At 44.4% G+C, this 27,884-nt stretch overlaps 1 protein-coding gene across 2 annotated transcripts; it reads right to left on the bottom strand.

The window, feature by feature from the left end:
* Nucleotides 1-59: 59 nt before the first annotated feature.
* Nucleotides 60-27,741, bottom strand: LOC149365852 (ubiquitin carboxyl-terminal hydrolase MINDY-2-like). 2 transcript variants are annotated; one of them, XM_089546754.1, is made up of 10 exons: nt 27,443-27,741; nt 22,243-22,484; nt 18,353-18,499; nt 16,827-16,933; nt 14,941-15,131; nt 14,231-14,373; nt 12,619-12,785; nt 8,211-8,303; nt 3,366-3,528; nt 60-613 (listed from the first exon to the last, which is right to left on the bottom strand). In XM_089546754.1, the coding sequence occupies exons 2-10, from the start codon at nt 22,477-22,479 to the stop codon at nt 599-601; spliced, it is 1,263 nt and encodes a 420-aa protein (XP_089402880.1). In that variant the 5' UTR covers nt 22,480-22,484; nt 27,443-27,741; the 3' UTR covers nt 60-598. The 2 variants fall into 2 exon arrangements, with proteins under 2 accessions (XP_089402880.1, XP_089402887.1); XM_089546761.1 differs by lacking the exon at nt 8,211-8,303 and having other exon boundaries at nt 27,443-27,740.
* Nucleotides 27,742-27,884: the final 143 nt, after the last annotated feature.

Below are 27,884 nucleotides of genomic sequence, written 5' to 3'. Positions count from 1 at the left end.
TTTCACAAATTCTACAAACAAACATGTCTGTGCCGTAATAAAGCCCCACAGAGACTGCGTGTCATCGAATGAGAGCTTTAATAACGTCAACATGATACAGAGAGAAAAAAAAAAAAAAAACAGGCCGCGGTTCCACTTGCCATGCGTGCAGTATTACTGCATTTGTTTTCAGCCAAAACAAACACCTTGTTGCTAACCCGTGTGTATTTATATGTATTTGTATAGCGCCATATATTACTGTACCTCTATAATTCGAGATAAAAAGACAGCAGCACAGTCATGCAGCAGTCTGACCGGCTTCTTGGCTAACAAGTCTTTTTGTAGCATTCAAGCTGCCAACAACACGAAAGACAGCCTTGTGCTCCCTTTCTGAACAAGGTCTAACAAACTGGCGGGAAACCTCGGAGCTTCTTGTCCGTCAAGTCCCGCACGTTAAACCACAAACATAATCTCAGTTTGGGAGAAAACGCACACACTCCCCCTCCCTGCTTATCCTATGTACAATGTAAACAGCAGCACCAGCGGGTGAAGAAGAGTCTCTTTTTTTTTATCTTGCATTCTGGCGTGATTTGCATTGGAGTGAGAGACAGCCCACCTACTACAGGATTGTGCACTGCAAAACGGGGTAGGAAAAATGGGGGGGGAAAAAAGAAAGAACAACACGCACTCCATTACTACTGAGCAACAGTAGTAACTGCATCGTAAATTCTCGTGTACAGCCCGTGGGCTGCACGTGCTTAAAGGTGCACTGAAGAGGATTCTGAACAAGTCATTTTGCCGCGGGAACTCAAACTACATGTTCCGAGCATTCTTAGAAACAGTGACTTATTGCCCTGTGTGGCCGATTTCCCCAATTAAAACGAATTAACGTCCGGCTCCCGCCTTTTTTTTTTAATTCTGCCTCGTACGGTGGGCGGAGTCGACCAACGCGTGGAGCGCCTTTCACCCAGTCCCGTGGAGGCTTTGCTTTCGTTTTATTTTGTTTTTTAGGTTTCCGTGAATAAATAGTTTCATTCGCAGATAATATAGCCGCAAAATAAGCCCGACAAAATAAAAATACGCGCGGACTATTTGCTACTACGGACTACTACGTATTACTCCGCCGATGGCAGAGCGGCAAGCCGCCACGGGACTGGGTGAAAGGCGCTCCACGCGTTGGTCGACTCCGCCCACCGTACGAGACAGAATTAAAAAAAAAAGGCGGGAGCCGGACGTTAATTCAATTCAATTGGGGAAACCGGCCACACAGGGCAGTAAATCGCAGTTTCTAAGAAAGCTCGGAACGTGTAGATCGAGTTCCCGCGGCAAAAAGACAAGTTCAAATTCCTCTTCAGTGCACCTTTAAGAGTGAAAATTGTAGGCTTTGCGGAGTAGTATTTACTGGTGCCGACTACAACAGCATTTTCTTCTTCAATACAGCATGAAATGCCCAATTGTGTTTTCTATGTACCGGGCACAGACAATCTATTAAAAAAAGTTTTACAGTCACAACTAGCCTCGGCAGATTATGCACCAGGTGTGGACTGTATACCGGAAATTACGGTACTTTGTCGCTGTGACGCTGTGAACACTAGCATGTACAGAACTGCGCCACTTTCACTGCTATTCCTTTGTTCTGCAGAATAATCATACTTATCTGCCTCCCACACAGATTGGTAATGCCCACCATACTTCCTCCCTACGTCTCACTCAACATCGACGTTATCAGTGGCAAGATGCTCTTTACATCATACAGTAGAACCCCGCTGTTATGTTCTGGGGTGTCGCGTTTTCCTGGCTGCCACGTTTTCGTGAGCCAGTCTCATCCAACATCTCATACAAACGATGCAATACAAACTCGGGTGTTAGTCCGCCAGCTTTCTCGGTTACAACATCACAATTGTAACTTCGCGATAGTGGTTCGCCCCACGCCGACATTTTGACATGGTATTTTGGTGATGGGGCCAAAGCGCAACTCTAGATTCCATCGGCAAGGCTGTCGCCATGTTTGGCGGTTTCCGGCATGTTACACCCTAGCAAATGCCGAGCACACTTACGGACGGCGTGAACCCTGTAGCGGCTGATGGTAAAGCTGCTGGTCAATATCATTTTTATTTATTTTTTGTCTGCCCACACTACTTTATGCCAGCGCACGTTCATTGCAGCTGCGTCATGAGTGCGAATGACTGAAGGCGCGAAAATGAAACTATGCCGCGGCAAACTCCGTGCACAGCTGCTCAGGCAGACGGAGATCTAGTCCACAGCGTTCGAGACTTAGTGTGTATGCGAACAATTGCGAGAGCCGCAGAGCTTTGTGAATTCCAGGGAAGCATGTTCCCCTCTGTAGAAGTAAAACAAAAACGACAAAAACTGCAGGCAATGATGTACATTTTTTTTTCTTGATACCTCTCGGCTACTGTGTTTTCTGTTTTTTTTTGGTCCTGTGAAAAACACAACACCGGGGTTCCTACTGCATTGCATTCATTCATGGCACCTAATATGTTACATATACAGATAAAGCTGTACAACTGGTTTCTTGGTGGTACCGTGATATTTAATGGCATTAAATCTGAACATGTGGCACAGACTCTGGAAATAATGGCAAAGCAAATTTAAAGGGACACCATGGACAAAGTTGTAGGTGGCCGTTATTGATAGATCACCAAATTCTAATTCTAATGCCAAAGGCGCTACTTTCACTACAAATGTAGCTTTTATAAGCTTGAAAAGTAAACAAAAAAAAACTAAATACATGTGTCACCACCACTTGCCATTTTCACACGCAAACTGTAGTGCCACAGTGTATCATGACACTTTAGCGGACACAGATCCTTGAGGCTAGGCTGTACCGTCATTCCTTTTCAAACGATGATCACGGAGTCCTTTTCAGTTTCGATGCCAGATGCAGATCCCTGAAGATATGTGAATCCCTGATGCTATGCTGCATAGTCATTCCTTTCTAAACGATGATCACGGGGTCGTTTTCAGTTTTGACGTCACGAGTCTAATTGAGTGTCAACTGGTGGGGCAGTTTTCAAATGCAATTTTGTAGACAACATGCGTCTTTTGCTGTCAGACAAATGTCAACATATCTAGAAAGAGCATCAGAATCAATTTTTACTAAGGACATAAATTAGATGACGTCATCCACAGTGTCCCTTTAGTGCCACAGGTGTACGTGTGTCACAGCTATAAGAGAACATATACTACACGAGTACAGTCCCAAGGAAAACTTGTACAGTTGGCAGTGAACTAAGTTTATTAAGATCAGATTCGCTGGAATGTGTGCCTGCCACAAACTTCCACAGACACCCCCAGGCATTTGCCCGAGAAGAACCCATTGCCTAAAGTTGTCGCACAATGGTGGTTAGAAGTGCTCAGCTTACGTCTTTCTTAGACGATGGGCTATTATTATGCCTGGGCTGCTGCTGCTGTTGTTGCTGCGTTGAGGCGGCACCGCCAGCAGCCTGTGGTGTTCCGCCGCGCACTGAAGACCTGGATGCAGCCCGGTGGTTCTCTTCTTCCTGAAGCTGCTTTGCAAGCTCCTCACTGCACCATGGCACGCGGAGAACACAGTGAGGAAAACCAACCCCCAAAAAACAACAAAAGCCTTGAAACTGCATGGGCTCTAAGCTGAGGCAGAGCAAGAATATGAGGTCAAGGTTCTGAACTAATAAGACTGAGGTTCAAATGAGGTTTATCGCACAATGCAAAGTAATTCTTCATGGGTCATGCATTATTTTAAGAGTGTTCTGCAGTGGCAAACAACCCAGATATGCAATGTCCAATGCCGTACCAGTCAGGGCATTGCAATTTTTTTACTTTTGTGTAGGCGTGTGCGAATATCAAATTTTTCAAATACGAACCGAATACGAATACTTGGTTCCGAATATCGAATCGAATATCGAATAATCAAAGACTGACGCATTTAATCACTACAAAACAGTTATTTGAGCACCCAAGAACATCACAGTTCAACTATCGATGATTAAATGAACACAAAAAGGTGTGTGTGGCTGCACAAAAAGTATCAAAGTCTTGAACATTATTCTTAGAAGAGTGGAAATATCAGAGAGGATGGCTAGTACACAGCATTGATCAAGGCTAGCATGCCATCAGCGCAAAAGTGCGTTGCTGGGATGAACATTAAAGGTTGTTGTGAAGGAAAACCAGCTGCTCCACATGGTCAGGCAGAAGTAGTTCCCTTCTAGCTGAAACGACTCCTCCAGCCACAGAAAATGCCCTCTCACTTGGCACTGACCTGGCACGTATTGCGAGGTACTTCGTGCACAGCTCTGACTATAGCAGCTTCGCAGGTATAGCCACAAAAAAGCTCACCAGTGCAGTCAGCTACGGCATGGCCCTTGGAGGAAGGAAAAATTTTCCTTCCTCCATGCGCATTGCTCTGGACACCGCCATATTATGTCTCTGTCGATAGGGCTTGCGGACCGAAATGAACGCCGGTGCTTACAATGAATATTCGGCTAGATACGAATATTCGAAAGAACACGAATACTTGGATTTCGAATCGAATACTAAAAATATCATATTCGAAATATATTCGAAAATTTCGAATATTCGCACACCCCTACTTTTGTGCAGTTTTCTTTTTTTTTGTGTGTATAAGCATAACGTTTGGACTGCTCCGACATGAGAATGTGCACATTTTGCAGCTTGCGCCATATCTATGACTAGCAGCTACTAAGAATGCATGAGCTTATACTGATGAAAAAGTTTGGCACTCAAATGTTTAAAGACCGGAATGTCATATTCACATTTGGGTGTTTCCTAGAAGGGCATTATTGCATACTTTTCTGTGCCAATTTTTGGGCTGGCTTTTGTAACTACTGTAACTACATATAGCAAACACGGAGTGTGCACCATTCAGAAACGAACTCCGTTCAGCCCTGATAAAATTGGAGACATTCTGTAGGTGAAAAGACAGTGCTGTCTACACACCTGCCACATCTCTTTATGTGGGGCTAAATTTTTGCCAAGAAGCTCTGAATTTGCAACTCTGAGCACGAGGGAAGCTTATCTAACAGCCTTTTTTTTCTTTCTGCTATCTCTTCCACATTGAAGAGCAGAGTCGGAAGGTTTTGCTGATTACCGCACCACCAGGCAACACTGATGCATGCACGTTTTATGGGACACCATGTGTCTGCCCGACTGTGCTTGCATTAGGGAGGATTCTCCCCGTTTTCATAAAGCGCACAGCGTGAGAGGAGGGACAGCACTACTACAGTGCTTCAATACCTAAGCTTCCATGCAATGCAACAGGAAAACAAAGCACTATCAGTCACACGGGGACCAGTGGGGAGGGTGTCCGTCATTGGCAGTTTTGTGAAATGCTGCGTAGGTCCGCAATGAACGATATCAGAGTGTTACTGTGCACTGCACTCCCACATCAACTGCGGGAGTATGCGCGAAAATGTGTCATCATTCACCTCGTTTCGTGCTGCCTGGTTTAAGGGGGGACACTGGTCTTGAAAAGAAAATTTTATTATTTTAGTCATAGTTATGAAATTTTCAGGGCACATGTATTTTCGTGTGCTGATTCTAGATATGTCATTTAATTTCATGTAAAACAATTCCTTGAGCACTTATGCACTTTTTGTGCAAGTATTTTGCGAAGAGTTTTGAAGAAAATTTGCTGCAGGAAACTCGCTGAAATGTATGCCATTGGGTTCTCTTGACACCAAGGAATACAATAAGGGCGAAATTACCATCCTGGCTCTCGTAGAACTTGAGTTATAGGGTACTAAAGCTGCCACTTCAGAAACAGGAATACACACTTTCCTTCTCATTTCTGAAGCGACAACTTCAAAACTCTATACCTTAAGTTCTACGATATGAAGCAAGACAATTTCACCCTTATTGTATTCCTTAGTGTCAAGAGAACCCACTGGCATACATTTCCAAGAGAACCCACTGGCATACATTTCAGCGAGTTTCCCGCAGCAAATTTTCTTCATAACTCTCCGCAAAATACTTGCATAAAAAGTGCATAAGTGCTCAAGGAATTGTTTTACATGAAATTAAATGACATATTTAGAATCAGCACACAAAAATACACATTCCCTGAAGATTTCGTAACTGTGACTTCATTAATAAAAATTCTTTTTTCAAGACCAGTTACCACCCTTAAAAAAAAAAGAAATGCAACACCAATGTGCCCACACTCACAACTTGCTGAAGTTTTCACTCCAGCATATTCTTGCTCCGCAGCTATACATATAAAAATAACTGCTAAAATCACTCAGAGCAAGCACAGTAGAAGCATGCTGCAGGAGAAAGGAATAGCCACACCAAGAGAACCAAAGATATGAAAACAACAAATCGAAGACCAGCCCCACAGTGCTGCTGCCTTTTTCATGAGACCTGACATCAACACCTGTTTGAGACAGACATCAACATAATGGCATCCAGCACAAGTTTCATTTACTGGCCCTTTTTTACCCGTTCAAGCAGAAAAAAAAAAAACATTGAAAACTGACCCGATTAGTTCTTTGTGTGCAACATGGCACAAACACGCGCCGCACACACATGTACTTATTTGTGCAAGACACACTGTTAGGGCAGTCTGGACACAGATTACCACGTATACTCTCATAATAGATGCACTCGCTTAATGAGCACACCCCCTACTTTGGCTGTCAAAAAGTACAGTTTTTTTTCTTAATATTTTACCCTGCACAATAAACACACCCACTCAAATTTTCAGATGTTTTTCGGGCAAAAAAGTGCATTCATTATGGAAGTAAACATGGCACACAAAACATTTCCTTCAGCACGAGAATTCTCACAAGCAAAACAAGAGGGGAACAATTCCAGCAATGAAACAAATTGTTTTGCCATGCACACCAGTAAACCGTGAAACAAAGTCATGGTGAAAAAGGCATTTTCAGTACACACACAGGTAGGGCTCAAACACATGGTAAAAGAGAGCAAATTAGAGAACAGAACAAAATAATGAAATGAGCTGCTTTGGCCGAAATAAACGATTACAATCACTACGAGCAGTCACAAATGATGGTTAAAAGAGAGTAAATCGAACGGAAGAACTACGATTAGCAGCAGCCTTAATTTTTTTTTTCATTCCGACGAAAGAAACCAAATCCAACACCATGCCACAAAAGCCTGCACGCATGAACCACAAGCGCCCAGGAAGGGTGCAGTCAGTGCTAGCTGCTAGCTCAACCCCTTGTCGACATGAGCAGGGATGTAGTGTGCACAGTGTTGAGAGAACTAACTTGCATATCACAGGATTTTACAATGGCCACCAACGATTGCATCCACAGCGTCTACTTTGTCAGAATTCAAGAGACTGCATTAAAAAAAAATGTTGTGGTGTCGGCAACTGATGCAGTCCTTCCAGTGGACTACACTTCAAGTGTTATGCTTAAGATACTTTGCCGTACATCACCGATGGACGTCCAATAAAACCTCTGTGCTTACAGCAGCCAGCCTCTATGTACACATGCACGTACATAGAGGCTGTACATGTACACCCCCCTTCAAAAGTATACAGCCCAAGGGGTTTGCTTGTAAGCTGTATAGCGGTGCTCCCTAGCATATCAAGCAGCCCAAACCTTGGAAGGATTGAGTACGCAAAGCCGTTCCTCTCTCAAAAGATTACTGTTGCTGAGAATGCAAAATGAGGCTGACTGCAGGCCTCACAAGCAAACCCCTTGGGCTGTATACTTTTGACGGGGGGTGTACATTTTACCGTATTGAAGATACCACAACCATAAACAAAATGGTAAATGAATACTGCGATTTAATAAAACACATCCTGTGCTTAAGCAAAAAGACAATGATGCTCGTACTCGTTTTGAATCAAACAAACACAGGTAACGTGTGAGAAAACTATCTACACAATATTAACCTCGTCTTCTTGATTTCAGTTCCCAATCTTTGATAAAGCATACTGTGAACCAGAGCCATAACACAGCAGTCTCTAGGAACTTTGCTGTCAAGAGGCCACAGCCTACATTTAACAAATTTACGAATAGGACCGTCCTCGTGGTCCTCCTTCTGTCTTCTATTTTCTTAACCAACAAGACTGCTAGCTGATTAAATAACGAGTTGAGTGGGCTAACAAGCAAAGTCGCCACTAGCAATCGTTACGGGCAGCAGCAGCAGCAGTAGTAGCTCATGCTCATGTCAGACAAGGGGGTTGTGCGTGCTGTGCAGCGAGAACTGTGTTTGCGTGTGTTTTTTCCGCTTACTCTGCGCGGATGGCGTTGCTGTTGCAGCGAGCCTGGGACCACTCAGGGTCGCCTTTCTCTTGCTCCTGTTGCAAGCTCAAGGCAACCAGGTAGCTGCAAAGACCACCAGCAGTTGCCTTGGCTCCAGGCACAACACTACTCTCAACGTGCCTCATTCCTACCAGCACAAAGTCAAAATGTGGCATCCAAGGTGGAATGGTACTAGAAAAGTGATCACCTACACTGTTTACCCAGGGCACAATATGCTCAAAACATCTATGCTCCGTTTCATACATCAGGCGCAACGTCGTGAAAAGTACGGAACTAGTCACCGTAAAACAATAAAGGTAGGCGTGTTACTCCGTGCCTGTTTTGTGGCCAAGTGTTCTAAGGCAGCAGGATGTGACAGCGGGTCATCAGCAATAAGAGCGCATCTAATCACACTCATGATGAGTGTACCATGTAATAAGCCTGCACGCAAAGCATTTATTATTTTTCTCTCACCACAAGGAACACACTACTTTTTGATCGTGGATGTAGGCAGCGCAAACAAGAGCGCTAGCTCTGATGGCGTTGCACCTGATGCATGAAATGGAGTTAAGACACCAGTCTAGAACTTAGTCTATGAAAAAAAAAAATAATAATGATGTCACCATTAGCTTCAACCAATCAATACACCAGCCAGCACCCTTCTTAAGGGACACTGAGGACAGAGAGAGAGAGATGAAACTTTATAGGTTTTTTGAAATGACTGACGAGTCAGGTGAACTCCTTTTGACCGTTATTCTAAAAAATATAAATTCCATAGTTCTTTCTCATTATGCTGAAATTATGATGAGTTATTGCCGAGAAAATTTCATTCAAAACTTTTTCCACCACTCCATTCAAATTTATGATGTCTACACCAAACAGGACTTGACGATCACCATTTTGAAGTGAATGGCAGGAGTAGTTCAGCCTTTGGGATCTGCACTCAAAAAACTGTGTCGACTCCGCCTAGCTTTTTTTTCAAAATCGGTCAAAGAGGCGACACCTTTATTTCATTTTCTCGGTTATAAGAAACTCTAACTTCAGTTAAAGTAGCATCTCTCCCGTTATAATGTGGTAATAATCTTTTTAAACCAGCGAACTTCAATTTGTATTCAGTGTTCCCTTTAATTAAATTCATGCCGCTATGTGCAACGGTATTGATGCAGCTGGTTCTCTTTGAACCTAAAACCTTCAAGAAGCACTCTTAGATGCTTCTATCAAAATATACACACTTCTTAACTAGCACCAGAACCAACAAACTATTGCATAGACAAGGCTGCAAGACATGAACCTGCTTCAAAAGTCCTAAGCAAACCTAACTTCATGCAGCGCAATGTAACTTGCAGAATTGCTATATTGTTTTTTAAGGTGATAGCATTTAGGCTGTCTTATCGTAAAAAATGTATGCGTTCTCCATAACGAAATTCCCCGATTGGTGAATTACCCGATGATGTCATCCGGGTCACGTGACCCCAACTGACCAATCAGTGAGCACTGCGAAATTTCAAATCCCCTGAATAGCCGAGAGAGGTCACGTGACCTTGTGGCATCATCACAATCTGCACATTATGGAAGGTGGTCCAATGCACCACTGTGGTACTGCACACGGGCCTTACGGTACAGGTATGAGGACTGCCAGCACTCTATGAATCTGACTGAGAAGGTTGTGACGTCATCAGCACCATGTGACCTATATATGTATTATCGCATTTTCTTTTTTTAGGGGGGGGGGGGGGGGATGATCACTTTCTTACTCAAGCATAAAAAAAAAGCATGGTCAATCACTGTATCACTTCTTTGACACGTGATCTTTTTTTCTTTAGTCGTTCCCATGTTTCACATTCCATAGTTTTATGTGCCTAATTTAGCCTTGACTAAAAGTGCACCTTCTGTGGTGCTGCTCTACACACAACGGTTAAGCCATACAGCACAGGAGTGTCTATCTATCTTATCTACCTTGTGCCATTCATCAGTATGCTCGTCTTATCACACAAGTGACCACATCTGATATGTCTGTACTCTTCTGTCCTGTTTGCAAGTCTATGTGCATGCGTCATACCGCTTTTGCTTTCTCTGCCTACCCGTCCCGTCTGCTAGGTTTGTTTTTTTTCCCCAGCCTGCCTTGTTTTTCTCCGTCCTCTCGTTAGTGACCATGCCTGTATTGTTTTCTCAGGATGTTTGGCACAGATTTACTAAAGTAGAACCCTGCAATAGTAACTCGGATACAGTAAAGTAAAACTGTGGCCCTATTTCACCTTCCATAGAAGACTGTACATTTATTTTTTTCATTACTGGTAGAGATACCTTAATAAAGAAAAAGTTTTAGTTGAGAGCGTCCGGCTATGCTGACGTACTTCCCACATAATGATCATATCGCGGCACGCACGCAGTCTAGGATTGCAAAGCCAACATTCGGAGGCAAATGGACACTGAAGACAATAAAACAGCACTCTATGACATGGCTTAACTATGAGGCTCGTGAGCTTCGAGGAGACGCCTACATATCGAAAACCTTGGAAGCCGTGAGGCAGAGCATGCAGCGCATGAGGCAGCAGCAGCAATAAGTGGAGGCACAACGGCACCATAGCCATGTGGGTGGTTTTGCCGCGCTAGACCGTGTCGCGCGCAAAACTACTGATGACACCGAGACCGCGGAAGACGACGCCGTGACCCGCAAAGCTTTAGTTTTCACATAACATCAAACTCGTCATACTCGTAGCCCCGTTATATTAGTGCGAATGTGGTACTTTCGCAAGATGTAAATGAAATCGAAAATGTGACAGCTGAAAATAGATTGTTAGGAGGTACTGGGATGATCAGAGAAGGATGGAAGGTATTTCAATCGTGTTTATTTTCTAAACCAACACTATGTGTTGAGAAAGCAGCCAATTAATAACCAGGCAGTACCCTCAGAGCCATGCCATCACCCACAACTGACACAGTAAAGACCCCGATATAACATATATTTGTTGGTCCGAGTAACTTTACTATAGAGGGGTTCCATAGACGGACGGGTGCAAGCGCTTCCGTCCATCGCTTTTCTCGTTCTTGACCTGTCCCTCTGCTGTCTTTCACCATCTTCCTCACGCTACATGTATTCTGATATGGCATAGTGAACCAACTAGCTCAGCAGACAGCTTTACTGGCAAAGATTAAGCAGGAGACTGTTTGCACTGCTCAAATTTGACGCATACACAATACGACACACAGTTCTGACATGCTGCGCAAGTTATGAATAAGTAATCACCACTACCACCAGAACCTATATTTTCTGCCATTAAAGGCACTCCACCTGTCTGCAAAAGCATTATCATGGCTGCAAGGCATTGACCATTGACCAAGGCATTGACCATTTTGCCTTAGCAAAATCTGAAACAAACATACGGAAGATCCAACCACAACATGAATTCACTTGGCCACGATGGACTGTTTGGCTATGGCTAGTTGGTGCTTTGACATGCTTATGCAACTTCCGTATTCTCAAGTATGAAGGGTAAGGCAAAGACAATACCAGTGCACAGTGGCATAGTCCCTTCCTTTGTTACACCCTTCATCCCCGAGCCCCACTTGCACCATGACAAATTCACACCTCTTCCCACGCTTCTCCCCGAATGGGGAGATAATTTTTCACAGAATCTAAAAACTTCAGGAATAGCAAGGCACCTTTTGAGGGAGTGCCCTCTCAAGAAAATATCTGACATATAAAGCTTGGCAATAAAGTACAAGCACTGGTGATCACCACTCACATTTTTACCACTCCAACAGCACGATGCAGCCATGCATCAAAGAAATGTCACAGGCATAAAGAAGACAGATGCGAGCGCATGTTATTAGCAGAACAAGTGTGACTCCCCATTGAGAAAGAGCGAAAGGGCAACAAAACATTTTTTTTTGTCTTTTTCTTCCCCCTTATTCACCCTTTCAATTTCGTTCCCAAACAACAGGTATGCTTGAAGAAATCGCTACCTTTTAAAGGGACCCAGACGCGATATTTAAAAAGCCCCCAAAGCGCACCATTTTTTTCCTCGGCATTTAAGGATGCATTCAAACAAGCTTCAACAGCTGGCATTGAGCGGAATGTAACTTAACAATATTCACAATTCGCTGGCACGCAGCTTTAACGTTTTCGCGCACGTAGGAATCATTATCGAGTGGTACGTATTCGAACCAGAACAAAAAAAAAAATCTTGACATCTCTGTCATGACAACATGGCCTGTGATTAATCAGTCCCACAGCACTTTTGCTTTTTGAGTTCATTTTCACAACCGTCTGAATTTTTCAAGCGAAAACATGCGACGTACAAAAGCTCCATGTCTACGCCCTATTAACATATTAGAGGGAAAGAATGCAAAAAACAACAAAAGCAACGAGAAAAGAGAGACATGGCTTCCCACTCACTCTTGGTCAATCTGCTGCTCGGTGGTCAGGCACCGCGGTTTGGGGGGGTTGATGACAAAATCAGAGTCCGCAAACTGGCCGTCACCCTCGCAGTTGATCAACGTCTCCCAGACTACGTCCGCTTCGTTGAGGAAGCCCTGATCCGTCACCAGCTGGTACATGCGGTCCTGGAGGGGGCGGAGAAAGGTGTTTAAATTCACTCCAGCCTGGCACAACATTATCTAACGCTCGATGGATGGAGAAATCTTTGAAATAACGAGCACCACATGCACACTGATGCCATTGAAGCCTGTCACGTGGCACGTTCGCAATTGCCAGCAGACACGCAAACGCTTCAACAAAGTGCAAAAGCCCACAGGACCTAAGAAAAGTTTGAACCGTGTGGCTGAACAAATACCTGCCAAGGAAAACAAAAATTCATTCTAGAAATGATTCTGACCAAAAAATTATGAGAAAAATCTTTTTTGCTATTCTTATTTTTATTTCGCTCAAAAGCAAAACGAAAGTAAACAGAAGGCCGTGTCCAAACGCTTTATTTTTGTGCTCAATTACTTGTCTATTCCTTGATTTGTGTTTGCTCCTTCTAGTTCTCGTTTGATCACCCCTCATTAGAAAATGTGTGGTTGAACCTTTGGTAAAGTGAGCTGCATGAATGTCAAGTCACTGCCAACTTGATGAAAAAAATAAATAAAACTAGCGCTCTAGTCTCTTCAGGCTTGCGGCAATTGAGTGTGCAGCTCAATGCAAAGGAAATGGCTCGAAACTGCAGCAAGAAATGACAGCCGCTGCTCCCAGTACGGACAGTAATGTCAGAAAGAGGCACGGGCAAATCTTTCTTTTTAAAGATTCCTTCCTTTAATTACCACATATGCAGTTATCAGTATACACAAAAGCACAGAATCCTCCAACGCACAATACTAGAATTGAAAACTTTTACCACAGTCTAGTCTTGGTTTCTCAAGCTTTAAAGGGACCCTGCAACTTTATCCAAAACTCTGAGATCACCGCAGCGATCCGCATTAGAGCAATGCGAAAGCGAAATGTCCACATACTATATCAATGTCCGTGGCTGTTTTGACATCCGTGTACTATGTCGATGTCCATGGCTATTTTGATGTCTAAGTGTTTTTTTGTGTCTGTTTAATTAATTATGTAATTACACCTCATCAACCGAATTTTTCCCAGGGCAAAATTTCATCACACGCTATCTGTCGCAATCACACTTTCACGCATTTATCTTCAAAGAACGACGTAATCCTGCCGACAAATCTGCTGACACTTTTTGCTGACATGACAGAGCCATATAATACTCTCGCATTAATAAAGATGCGGTATGCCTGGAACATTAAAGGACGCCGATCCATGAATATCCTCCAGCAAGAATTTCTTCACTGCGCTAAGTAGAGGCGGAGTTATCTGCAGTCAAAACTTTGGATTTCAGCGTCTCCGAGCCTATTCCTAGCCTCCCACCAGTTTTTTGCAGGCTCATGGTAGCTCAAACGTTGGCGCTCCTCTGTTGGGCCCTTTCGCTCAGCCCCACCACACGGGAAAATTATGAAAAACAGTGGTTATCACAAGACTTCGGGGATGTACAGGCAATGAGCAGACTCACTTTCCGCTTGTACAGTGTGATGAAGTGGTTATTCCGGAACAGCACGCAGGGCTCCTCTTCCGCAAGCGTGGAGTTCAACTCGCACAGGCCATGGTAGGTGAGCTGCGACGCTGTCCGCTCCAAGAACGCTTCCGCTATCAAAGCTGCACACAAGCAACCACTGACGTCAGTTAGAATGCACCTTTGAAACCTGCGGGGCCACGAGGCATGCACAGAGTTTTAACTCTTTCTTTTTTGTGGAAAAAATGAGCATTTTCTGGAAGTTATTTCATTATTTTCTTAAAAGAAAACAATGCCGTGGTTAAATTTAAATGCAACACCTAAAAATAAAGCTAAGCACGTGTACTTTCTTATGACAGACATTTAAAAGTAGAAATACTGGCTCTAATCAGTTACTTCACTTGTTGAAAACAAATTTGAAAAAAATATTGATAAAATCCCGGTGCTGTTCAGGTATGCATGCATACTGAGGCAGTTGCTGAGTCCTTTCTTTCTTCTAACCGCCTAGTCTCCCTATTAAGGAACACAGTGCACTGGTAACTAAAGAATTCGAACAATGTGTACTAGTAACTAAATTCAAAACAGCTTTCTTTACCACCATCACCAACAAGAACAACAAAGATGCCCACACAAAGTTGTTTGTGAAATCACTGCATGGTTCTTGAGGCAACACGCTACCTAACCAGAGTCATTAAAATGAAACAGCATGCCTTCGGTGACCACTTCAGGCTTTGTAGAAGACTTGTTGTTGATTATCCTCTCAACAAGCTGGTTGTAGCTGCAGTTGCCAACGGCCGCCAGCACTTCGGGGCATTCGGGATCCAAAAGCCAGCCGTGGTAGAGGGGAATTCGCAGCAGATCGAACACGATGCACTCAGGTGTGTACTCAAAGTCCTTTACACTGCAAACAAAGAGAGGATAACACTGATCACCTCGACAACCTGGAGAATAAGCATGCCAGCCACACAGTACAGTTGCCATGTACCTCAGATGAGCAGTCAGTGTTTGTTAAATCAAACTTAATCCTCTGTACTTTGCTTTTTTTTTTATACAGCAACCAAGAGAAATCATTTGACATCAAGCTGAGAAAGCAATAACCTCAGAGGGCATTAGCACTAATTTTGGAAGCAGATTCAATAGAAGTAACCGCTAAGGTTAGGTTTGTTAACATTGGTTTTGCACAAGGATTGTTTGTTTCACAGTATGTTGAAAAAATCATTCGAAATAATGGCACCTATTTCTGAGCTGAGTAGGAAAATAAAATAAAACAAATGCACAAAAACTATTGGTGAGAGATGCCAATCTATTGAAAAGTGTAAAGAACATAACAATGAAACACTTTTTATGTAGATAAATCACTGCAGCTCGGTAGCACTTATGACATCGTTAAAAACATTGTGATACTATGACGCTCTATTAAAGGGACACTGAGGAGAAATTGAAGCTGGCTTGTATCGACAGAATACCAGCTCCTGATTACAAAAACGCCACTCATACTGACAACAAAGCTCTTGTAATGTAGAAAAGAGCAAGAACCAAAATACAGGTATCGCCGCCACAGGTCAAACTCGCAAGTACAAGCGTGATGACGTCATAGGACAAAACAGTGTTGCTAGAACCAATGGTTCAAGAAACACTAGAACACGAGAAGCCACGAATCACTGAGGCACAGCCAATGCATGCGCAAATCTCCTTGATGTCGTCAGATGGCGCCACGTATCCGGCAGCTACGCGCGCTCCTGCAGCATCGGGACCAATCAGCGCCTGATCACCGGCGGTAGGCCGGCTCCCGGTATTCCGCTAACGGTAACAAGGTACACGGTATGCTAAAGGTGTCTTTAGTTGACGACCTCGAGAACGGGATCCATCGTAACGCTGGCAAAACGCCGGTGCAAATGTAAACGAAGCGACGGTAGCGATGGCCACAATAGCCGATAGATGCCTTCAACGTGCGGCCGGTGGTAGCTTTGTTTTCAGCTGCTGCCAGGCCGCACTGCTGGCCGTCAGAAATCACGAAGTCTGCGTTACGTCATGTGCACGTCATGTTTCACGTCACTTAGTCCTGTGTCGTCATAGGAGAATCACAAGTTTGAATCAGAGCGGCGGGAAAAACTTTTTCAACTCCGAATCCAAATTTCTTAGAAATAAATGCATCTTTCGCTGCCGGTCAAGTGGCAACAAAGCCATGAAATGCCAAACTATCGGATTTTACTGTAAAAAAAATATTGATAGAGCTCTCCTCACTGTCCCTTTAATACTACAAATATCTGCTGAAAAATCCTGCAGGCATGGTTAAATATTGCGAAGTGCATGGAAGACAGACACATAAGCACAGTGCTCACAGGAGAACTAGAATGACTTTGCAGCGCTTTGAAGTTAATAGTTCAAAATTCACAAGAATGAAAAAATTTACTTCTACAACTGTACAGTACTACACTACCCACTGTACAGTCCACAATTCATGCCCAACAAACCTAACATGCTTTCAGGAAATCTTTCAGGTGCTCTTTGGACTCAGATGCCCTTTTACCAACAAATACCACCAATTACTGTTCGAGAAATCTTTTAATAATAACGAACAGGCGCAAGTACTCACCCTGTAAATCGAACATTTACGTCCAAGCCAGTCTGGAGCTTGGGCAGGATGGCAATGGCATCGTGCATGTTCTGCTCATAATTCAGCTGTGCACTTTCTGGAATGTCCTGAAAAGCACACAAGCAAAGAAGAAAAAAACGCTATGAAAAATCTCTCAGCTCTTTTAACTTGCAGCTGCTTGCAGTATGCACCAGCAACACAATTATTTAATAAATCTAGCTTTTGCAATATTCACATACAAATAAACAAAAAATTAGGGTGGGTGTGTAAAGGAACAAAAAATAATAGCGCCCGGCATACAAATAAACAGTAGACATTTCCTCTTATAGACATTATCTGAGACATCTAGAGCTATTTAGAGTGAAAGTGTATTCCTTATAGGTCCGCAACAAATGGCATCATTGGTAAACTTGCACAGGAGTTTTCTCAAAACCAGCGCGGTGCACAGAAGCCCACAGTAGATAGCCTGTGCGCACCAGTGCAATTTATCGAATATGAAATTCTGCACCAGTGTAATTTACCAAACATGGTTAAAGGAGATCACCTCAGTGAAAGGAATGCACGCGATGGGCATACACAGAAATTTCGATGAATTACGCGCTCGCACAACAGTGAAAATGACTTAATACAGCACTCAGCAATGCAGATAACACCACACACAATGATCACAATGCAAAGGTGATCAGCTCTACAAGGAGAGGACTTAAACGCAGGCATGGCAATCATTCACGCAGGTGTGTGCATTTAACGCGACTTAAAAAGGACATTCAAGGGAAGCAATAGGTTACCCTAAACTCCTAGATTGCCCTCCAAAGACTCTATCAAAAGTCTGTCTGCATCCACTGCAGAGAAAACCACAAACAAGTCCCCAAACTTCTTTCCCACCTACAATCTCCGAAATTCGTCAACACGGAGGGTCTGCATACATTTTTGTGACGCAGAATCTCCTATGCTCTCAGATTTTAAAAACGTTTGCCAGGTCAAGTGAAAACAAAAATGCTTGACCCAAAGCCAACCAGCCTTATGTTTAAAAATGTGCCCAAGGAAATGGCATCGTCATACCAGATGCCATGCCCCATACCTTTCACATTCTTCCGGCCAAGCGTTCCGTGGCCTCTAAAGACATGGTCACCACGCTGTTTGCAAGAGTGTGAATGCTCGACAACTTATGTTCACTCTCACTTTTAAGTTGCCGAGTCTGGTGGCTTCATGCAGAGCGAGGAGATCACACACAAAGCAAGCGGCACTTCGCACTGATGTACCAGGTCAGCGCTCGCCGTGCTTTCTTTATATTTCAACGGTACTCACATATCAAAGTAATGTTGCACAAGAAAGTAATGAACCAATCATAGCCAGCGAATAATGCCTGCAACCAGACAGAGTTGCCCCGCGTTCCTCTGAAGCATCATTGCATGCCATCCACTTTCAGGCAATTTTTGCCCTTACCAAAGGTTCACTCTCGATAACCGGCCGCGCCAGGACACGATCTATCAATAGCTTGAGGAGACAGACCAGTTCCAAAGTACCTTGGGTATGGATGACAGTATGCAGTCACCGAGATGCTCCATGAGCTGCTCGACAGTCACAACGTCCAGCGTGTGGGGAAGCTTGATAAGACCCTTCAGAGTGAGCACGTTGATGATGGCGATCAGCGGACAGGGCCCATTCTCATTCTGCACATAAAGGAAGAGACAAAAAAGAGGAGTTTTTTTATTTACTGTTCATTAGTTACCTGCACTGCACTATATTGAATCACAGCAGGGGAGTTACATTTATTAGTATCAGAGCAAGAACAAATGATTTATTTAAAGCATCGAAAAAAGTGTCATTGGAGGAGGTACTAGCAATGCTTGATCGCAAACTGTTCTAATCACAAACAGTGCAAACAAAAAACAAAAACGTCACCCCTAAAAGAAAGTTCCCTGACCTTTGAATAGTGGCCCAGTCCCTTCAATATGTAAGCTGGCGTGTAAATATATTTTTTTGTCACTATAATTTGTCACTGGGAAAACGCATCAAGACGAGCAATTGCTCCCCAGCGTCAACAGTTTGGCATGTTGACACCAGGGGTCCAAATATATCTACCCTCGGGGAACCCAAGAGGTATGCAAAAAGTTCAGGGGGCACTTTGGCACACTAAACTGCTTCAAGGCGGAAGCCTTTCCTGGAGCACTGTTAGGCATTGACTGAGAGGCTGTTTGTTATTGACTAGTGTTTTATTTGGCTGTATACTTTAAATGCGCATTAAAACTACACACTTTCAGAGGCGCATTTCACTTCTCCCCTAGTGCGTCTCTTTATCTGCTTCGACTTCGGCTGTATCCAGGACTTCCTCAAAGTTTAGGTCGGGGGAGATTTCCGCAGATGGCTCATGCCCGGTGAATTCTTTATGTTTTATCGGGTCTACGTCGACTACTACCGCCTTGTGGTCACTGAAGTGGAGTGATATGTAGTCTAGATCTTTGACGCTGGGGTAGGTTCTGAAGACCAAATCCAAGCAGCTTCCGTACTTGGTGGTAGCTTTGTCCCGTGGAGTAGACAAGTGCAGACCCAGAGATTTCTGCATTCCATCTAGGAAGTCTTGATGCGTTCTGGCATCCTGGTTGAAGTCTCCTACCACTATCACTGGGCCAAACTTGAACCAGCTTGGTAGCACTTGTCCCATGAATTCATGGCCAGCCCGTTGAGATATGTGAGGTGACAAGTAGACGCACACCACGTTAAGCCCACTTTCGAGCTTGACACCGCACACTTCCCCCACATCAAAGTGCAAGTCGTCAAACTGTAGCGGTGTTAGGTTGACGTCTGGGTGCGCGTAAATGGCAACTCCCGCTGCTTGGTTGGAAGCACGACTTGCTCCTGTAACGTAGTGAAAGCCTTTGATCTCAACTGGTGCCACCAAGGGATTCATCCATGTTTCAGTTAGACAGAGAACCTTGCACCGAGCCAAGACATGGTCATGTGCGACGTCTTGACCGTGTAGCGACAGTGAATGTACATTCACACAAGCTAGTGGAAGCTGTGATGCTTCCATGATCGCATTGCACCGCTGGGTGATTGTAGTCAAGCGATGCTCGTTTAGACGCCTGAACTCGTCCATGAGGCTGGGGTTTGGGTTGCTAGTCAAGCCGTGGCGGAACTTGGCCGTGCTCGTCGGCAAATTTGTTTTTGAGGAAAGGAAATGAATCTGTCTCCCATATCTCGGTGGACACCTGAACCTCACTGGAAGAAGGGAGGGACATGAGAGTGAACGAAGACACCGTATTCAGTACACGCGGCTTTGAAAATGGTTTTTTGAGGAAAGGAAATGTATCTGTCTCGCATATATCGATGGACACCTGAACCTCATCCGAAGAAGGGAGGGGCATGAGAGTGAACGAAGACACCATATTCAGTACACGCGCCTTTGAAAATTATTTTTTGAGGAAAGGAAATGAATCTGTCTCACATATCTCGGTGGACACCTGAACCTCACCGGAAGAAGGGAGGGACATTAGAGTGAACGAAGACACCGTATTCAGTACACGCGCCTTTGAAAATGGTTTTTTGAGGAAAGGAAATGTATCTGTCTCTCATATCTCGGTGTACACCTAAACCTCCCGTAACGGGAAGGGAGGAAGATGGGAGTCAACGAAGACACCGTAGTCACTAGACGCGCCTTTGTTCATTCCAAATCATCGAGCTGGCATGGCGAAGTGGTAGCGTGCTCGTCTCGCACTCCGGAGACCGGGGTTCGATTCTCAAGCTCGGAAAATTTCCTACTCTGTTTTATTTGTTTATCTGGTCTCACTAGAAAGGCTAATTGGTTAAGTAAGTCCCACTAACTTGTAGCATCACTATACGATCCCTTTAATTGGTTGCATGGTTAGTAGCCAAAGTGCAATTGGCCCCCTTTGAAATTCACGCACTGTGACGCCACGACCGTTTCGACCAACTGAAAAGCGTGACATTTTCTGTCGACAACTTCTGCTTACAACGATGAGGCATTAAAGGCTTCCGCCTTAAAATGTGCTGAAGAAATCAGCATGTCTGTGCTTGTGTCCCTTCTTGCCTAATACAAGAACATACACACAGACAGCCCCTCAGAAAAGTTTGGGGATTTCTGTGAAGACCACGACAGAATTGCACAGAAAAAAAATATCACCTTCTCTCATGATTAATTATGCGATTTCTGACAGGTCCTTATAGCATATTCACACTGTGACTCAACACTGCTTTCAACGTCTCAGTCAAGTGTACTTCCTTTGATTCCTGTCACATGACGTTGCTGTGTAAACAAATCAGCAATGGGGACGCTGAAGTCTCCTTAAGAGCAGAATGCGATAGCATTAGATATCAAATTTGTCACAGCTCCTGTTTCAACTTCTACGTATGTGTTTGCATCAGTTTCTTTGCAATTGTCAGTCCATCAACTGCCATACTTGTGCAGTGGCAGGTACCCATTGTGCTGGGACAGTGCCCGACATTTGCATATATCACATTTTTTTTCTCATTTTGCTCCTCTAGCTAGGCTGCTGCCTAGAAGCTAGGTTGCTGACAACCCAGCGGGCAGGTTGTGATAACATCACCAGGTCACATGACCTCTCTCAACCAATCATTCATTTCCACCTGCCACGATTGGCAGGGTACTCACAGTCCAATAGCCAGGTTGCCACCTGCCACAGTGGGTCATGATGTCACAGGGTCACGTGACACCTTTCGACCAACCAGCGAGTTTCGCGAGGGATTTTTGTGTGATGATAACTCTAATGCTACCACAATAATAAATGATTCGCTATACAAAGTAGCCCGGCATTTAACCTGCCACAGTGGGAAGGTTGTGATGATGTAGCAAGGTCACATGACCTCTCGCGACCAATTAGAGTAGCCCATTCACGGCAGCTTGCGATAACCTCACAGGGTCACGTGACCTTTCTCGACCAATCAGCGAGTTTTGTATCAGGCATTCAAAACAAGAACGCACACTCACATGAGCCACTCCAGCACTACTGCAAAAGACGAAGAAGGAATCTACTTCAAGAACAATTTTGTGCGTTCATTTCGCATGCCTGGGTTGATGTGTTTGTATGCAAGATTCTTCAGGTTTCAGCACATTTTACTATGTTCACATTTGTTAACGTTTGTTTGCTTTGAACTTTGTATACAGGATTTGACAGTGTTGAAGTCGCATCCATGAACATGGGCATACAGCCTCAAGGGGATGTTGATTGTAGAATGAAAAACCATTAGCCATAAACAATTACAGTAAGATTAGTCCTAGAATAAAGTGGGGAAAAAAGGAAAGGTAGGGGCTGAGGCATGCATGGACTTAGGTACTCCAGGAACCCAGTGAGCCCTCCAACGGCGGAACCCAGACTGAGAACCCCTGGCAGCGACCAACGGTCTGCGCGTACAGCAAGCGCACACTGCTCCTTGCCTGTGTGATGATGGGTGTCTTCTGGTTGTTCCACCTGACCCACTTGATGTGATAGACCGACTGTGGCGGCTGTTCAACGGTCGGAGAGGTGCACGTTGTCGTCGTCGTTGTCTCAGTCCGGCAATCCACTTGTGCGTCTGCAGTCGCAGCAGCTGGCTGGGCGCCCTCTGCGGCTGGCACGGCCTCTGCACCCCCTCCAGCGGGCACAGGCTGCTCCTGTGTGCTTGGTTGTTCCATTCTACCTGTTGGAGTTCAGACAGCCAAACGTGATGCATGGTAGTTACTCTCATAATTCATAGGTCAGTCACTGATCGCTTAAAGGGGCCCAGAAACACAATCTTAGTTGACTGTTTTGCCATTTGATCGCATACAGTGAGTTACAATGGTGCTATTAGCGTCGGTAATACCACGTATATTCCGTTTTTTAATATTTTAATGTCCTCCCAAAAACAAATTCATGGCTCTGATGGTGTCCCCACACTGTGGCGGGTTTTAGCAGCGGATATGACATCACCTAGCGCGAGCTTGATGACTGAACAAACAGTAAATATACTTCAAATTGTGTGAATAAATAGAGACATATTTTGTCACTCGTCGGTGTTTTATATTAGACCAACCAAAACAACTTGTTCGTCTCAGATAAAAGCCCTGCCAAGCAAGTAAAATAAAAATACACCACCAGGGGCTCTGGCATGGAAACGACGCTGTCAGTCTCAGCAAGAACGAGTTAAAGAGAGCAGGCAACCATGGAATGCAAACTTCTGCGACGTGCTCTGGCAGGCTGTTTTGATTGGTTCCGCCAGGTGCCGTCACTGGGAGAGCGAAATAGGAGTGGGAAGCACCGCCAAAATCGAGTTGAGGGCAGCGTTTTGTTTGCTTGTATTTTGAAATTTCTTCATTGAATAACTCCCGTTCCTGTGCATCGATTCCTGTAATTCTTTTTAAGTCAGCATCTGTGTGAGATAAAGAATCCACCTGGAGTATAGCCGGTATCCCCCCAAGCAGTGTTTCGCAGCCCCTTTAAACGGACATTGAGGACACATTCAAGTTGGCCGGTTTTGGCACATTACAGCGTTCTGGTGACAACGAGACTAGTACTTTTGCCGAAAGCGGAGCTTTTATGAAACAGATAGCTTACGAAAATTAAATACGGCTGTTATCGTCAACGGCCGTTTTTGCACGCAAATTGTGGCGGCAACAAGACAGTTTTCTGCGTGCCGATCAATTAGACTATGCTACACCACCATTCACTTGCAAATAGTGATCACGGAATCACTTTCACTCTTGACATCCCAAGTTTGAATTGAGTGGAGAGAAAAAAAAAATTTCCCATTTTCAAATCCAATTTACTCAGCAATAAACGCATCTCCTTACTCGTGCACAAGCATCAACACAACCAGAAAGAGCCAGAGGACTGAATTTACAAAGAACAAAAATTGAATGAATCAGCCCTCAGTGCCCCTTTGAATGAAGAAGTGAAAGTGCGGCTAAACCACGTGCTGCTGTGTCCCGCCGGGATCATGTTGCAGCTTTTCCCGAGATTTTTTCTATATCTCTAGCATCATGTGGATCTTCGAAATAATGTGGACCCTTGACGCTACGAATCTTAGGCGGAAGTAACATCACCGATCACTCCATCGTACGGTTCCCGGCACACATGGGCAGCTTAGGGGGTGGCCTGCGGAATCTCAACGAGATCGCACACGAGGCGGCGCGAGGGCTCATCGGCCGCGTCCCTCCGGTTTCCCCCACTACTCCACATATCGAGTACAGGGATCAATTATTCACGTACAACGAGCTCACTAAGCGCTTTTATCTAGGCAGACGAGCGTTTCCCCTCCCGGATAAGAAATTAACCCGCAGCCAGTCGGTCGCGTTACGCTTGCTCCAAACGAACTCATACCCCAACCCCTGGCGCATGAAGCACATCGACCCAGACTACAACGGACAGCATGTGTGTGACCAGTGCAGTGAACGTGTAGACTTGACCCATATGCTGTGTGGTTGTGCATCAAGTGACGCCTACGCCCAGAACAAGGAACAGTGGGACAAAGTACTAAAAAGTGCTTCACTTCACGACCAGCTTCGGGCTGTCCAGGAGGCCCGCGCGGCGGCGGAGAGCTTCGGGCTCTCTGTGCCTACGTGGGAGCTGCCCTCTACACCCGGCGCCTAGCCGAGTGTCCTTCAGGACCCCTACAGTGGGAAATAAAGTTTTACCACCACCACCATCCATAGAGTAATCATTACACAAATCCAGGTGCACCAATGTTACAATTTCCAAACATTTTGATCAGTACGATGTCTTGTACATGCCCACAAAACACTTGCTGTTCCACAGTAAACCATACTACCTTTCTCGAGGTCTCGCGATCTGTTTAGGCAGGAAAATCAAATTTCGGAGGGGAAACTGCAAGCATTAAAGGATTAAAGAAACCCAAGGTTGTCGAAATTTATCTGGACACCAGACTGCAGCACCTCTTTCCCTCCATCTCCATCCACTTCCTCCATCATTCCTTCCCTCACATCATGGTTCCTTTCCCCATAAAACATTTATTCCCGGCCCATCCTGACCATGCCTCCATTTCCGACAAGCTGAATGCAGGATACTGCAGCGATAGTTTCCTAGATGGTACCTCTGGGGTAAAATGGCGACAGCGCAGTAGGCCATAACCAAAATATGTAAGGCTGCGCGACTGGGGAACGGACACAAGCGATAACTTGCGTTACATAAGAGCTGCACTGTTACACTGAAACACAGGACCCAGACTAAAGAACTAAGGAAGAAAAAACACTGAACATGAAACAAGAGTGAGATGATGGACTAGTTGGTACTTCAAGGTCAAAGAAAAGTCCTGTTCACAAGCAAAGCACAAAACACAAGGACGCAAAAAATAACTACATAAGCTCAGCGCCATGTGTGCGCATATGCTGTTCTTTCCTGCATACAGGACACAAAGCACACACTTTATATCTTCTTTCTAAACTCCTGTCGTTCAATGCAACCCTCCCATAATGCAAGAAGCCCAAATTCACTCTGTCGATTAAGCATGCGTCCTGCCCGGTTCGGCCCGTTCACCCCTTACAGTGGGTGCTCTGCAAGCCATGGCCATCACCATAACTTCTTCATACATTGCATACACATTTTCCAGTTACAACATAAGATACTGATGAACAACTCCAATAACAGATAACTTGTACATCCTTCGTAAAATGGTGTTTTAAAATTCTGATGGCTTCATTTCCTTGTATGCACCAATATTCTATGAATACGGCTTCAACATGTATATTGAGATGTTTCGTTGATTACTACGTCAAGTTGCCAGAGCAGGGACCTGCAGCTTCTTCAAAACTGTCAATGTGGCAGCTTTTTTGCAGGCCTCTGGCATCATGTATTCATATGCAAACAGTCATAATTGCTATTATTATTACTAACAGAGATCATAAGCCCCAGACAACGTCACTAAGACAGCTGTCACCATAAAAAAAAAAACAAGCAGCCTAATCTGCCAAGCTCCACAAACAGATGTGCCAACATACACAGGCAGAAACCATCAAAGTGTCAGTATTTTAACCGTCAGCAATGTTAAAAAGAATGACGGACAATTTAGCATGGTTAGGCCATGTGAGAATTAGGTGTGCGAGTACTTCAGTTTTAGACGGTGGCAAAACCGGTGAGTTGGAAGTCTCAGTGCCAGCGTACTAAAGGAAGTATAGTTTGAAATATGAAGGCAGCAAGCGCCCCAGCACAGCCTACGCAGGCCTTTCCTAAGATGATTCTAGCCTACAACAAAAACAAATGGAATGAGACGAAGGATGTCAATCCAGGTGTCTGCCAACAAAACATGCACACTGGATAAGAATCTCTCAACTTTTAATTTTCGCTTGGCTGGTTCATGTTTTCATAAACTAGAATTATGTAAACGTTACTTTAAACAAAAGCCAGTACAATGAGTCATTCCCAAGTAACTTCAAGTGCCCAAAGCATATGCAACAGTTGCTAACATCAGTGCGCTGGGAAGCCGAAATTCAGGCTCTGCACTTTCTTGCTGCCTGCAGTGCAATCGGAGATACCAAAGTTATAAACATGGGTCTTTAGGTTACACTCTATTATTTGCCACTTTCTGATCAACAATTCTCTTGAAATAAAACCTAATGATAGCATACAAGAAACAAAGACTAGATTTTAATCCTTAAAGCATTATTTTGGCTCCACATAAGCAAATTACAACACACTTTTGGGCATTCAGTCATGTCCAAGTGTGATGCAGCAGTAGAGGACAATCATGCACATACAAAACGTAGACGACATTAAAGCACAACTAAGCGGGTAACAACCAAAGAACCTTGTTAGTATGACTGCGCTATGTAACACATTGCAAAGAACAAAACAAATTGCATAAGTTTGTTCTATTATAACACCATAGCATAGAAAATCATAAAACCGATTTAAACCGCAGCACGCGGAGCGTAATGAGTGAAGTCAAACGATCGGCGCAATTTTTTGCTGTTATTTCTAATTACTACGGCCGGATTTCAAGAAAACAGTGAAAGAGGTTCGAAGTTCACCGGCACCGAGGTAAGTCTCCATGCGCACTTGGCTTTACGTGACGCGGTTAAAAATATTCGCAACGTGACAGTGCTTTTTTTAGACGAAAACGTCTAGGACCAGGTGTCATCAGCCTGCGGCGTGATTGCCTAATGTCGCCGCCTTTCTATTCATCAAAAAAACAAGCACAAAAAGAAAACTTCGGCCGCGGCGATAAGAGTATCATTAGTACACGCGATGATCTCGTCTTAGCAACAACACAGCGTTCAAGTAAAATAACAAAGGAAGAACTTTTCGTAAACGACGCTGTTTGATGAACGTAGTTTTTTCCGACCTAAGCTCCCTGTTAAACATCGCAGACTGCCTTCGCGAAGGTCAGAACGAGGTAGCGGTATTCAGGTAGGTACGCCACGAGTTGTTTGTCGCGCAGTTTTGCATGCGCCGTCATGCGTTTAATTGGGGTCAAGCTTCCGAAAAACCGCCAGAGCAAAACGCTGACCCGAAAGGGCCCCACGGCACTCCTGTCGTCACATCGGTGGAAGTTTTAGAGGGGTAACCTAATTAGCTTGGCGACACCTCTTAACAGCATCGCCGCCAGTATTGTTCTGCAACGTACGACGTAAAATGACGACTCCAACGAGCCGGGCAGCTTACCCGAAAATCACGATGGGAAGGCGATTTTTCAGGTGCATAAATATTTGACATTGCAATCCTTGTTCAACAGGTACGATGCACTTCCATGGCAATTTGCGCGACGTTTGAAGGTTCACAGAAGCTCGGACAGCGCGTTCGGCAGTGCAGCACAATTCTGAGCGGTCGGCGAACTCAAATACGCAGTAACATGAAAAATTTCAGTCGTTTAAACGATGCACGAACGGCTAACACCACAGATCCGAAAGGTTTGGTCGTTTGCTGGTTTGGTCGTTTGGCTTACAAAATGAAGTCGGCCGTCAGATCGTGAGGCGCATATTCGTATCTATGCTTGTGGCTATAACTTATAAACGTCGCTAATTTTTTTCTTTTTAAAAATACCCCTAATTAGTGCTACTAAAACCTTAAGGCTTATTTCGAGACCGAAGTGTTTGTTTAGCAGTTT

The sequence above is a fragment of the Amblyomma mixtum genome, chromosome 1 (genome assembly GCF_055824585.1).
Source record: "Amblyomma mixtum isolate Tamu chromosome 1, ASM5582458v1, whole genome shotgun sequence".
NCBI classification, from domain to species: Eukaryota; Metazoa; Arthropoda; class Arachnida; order Ixodida; family Ixodidae; genus Amblyomma; species Amblyomma mixtum.
Note: the sequence above shows the minus strand (reverse complement) of the source record. Positions and strands in the feature narration are given on the sequence as shown.

Excerpts from the sequence above, each read along its gene's own strand:
- LOC149365852 (XM_089546754.1), bottom strand. The coding sequence starts at position 22,479 with ATGGAACAACCAAGCACACAGGAGCAGCCTGTGCCCGCTGGAGGGGGT. Across the intron at positions 16,934-18,352 it reads TACTGTCATCCATACCCAAG|GACATTCCAGAAAGTGCACA; the intron begins GTACTTTGGAAC and ends TGTGCTTTTCAG. Across the intron at positions 14,374-14,940 it reads GCCTGAAGTGGTCACCGAAG|CTTTGATAGCGGAAGCGTTC; the intron begins GCATGCTGTTTC and ends GCTTGTGTGCAG.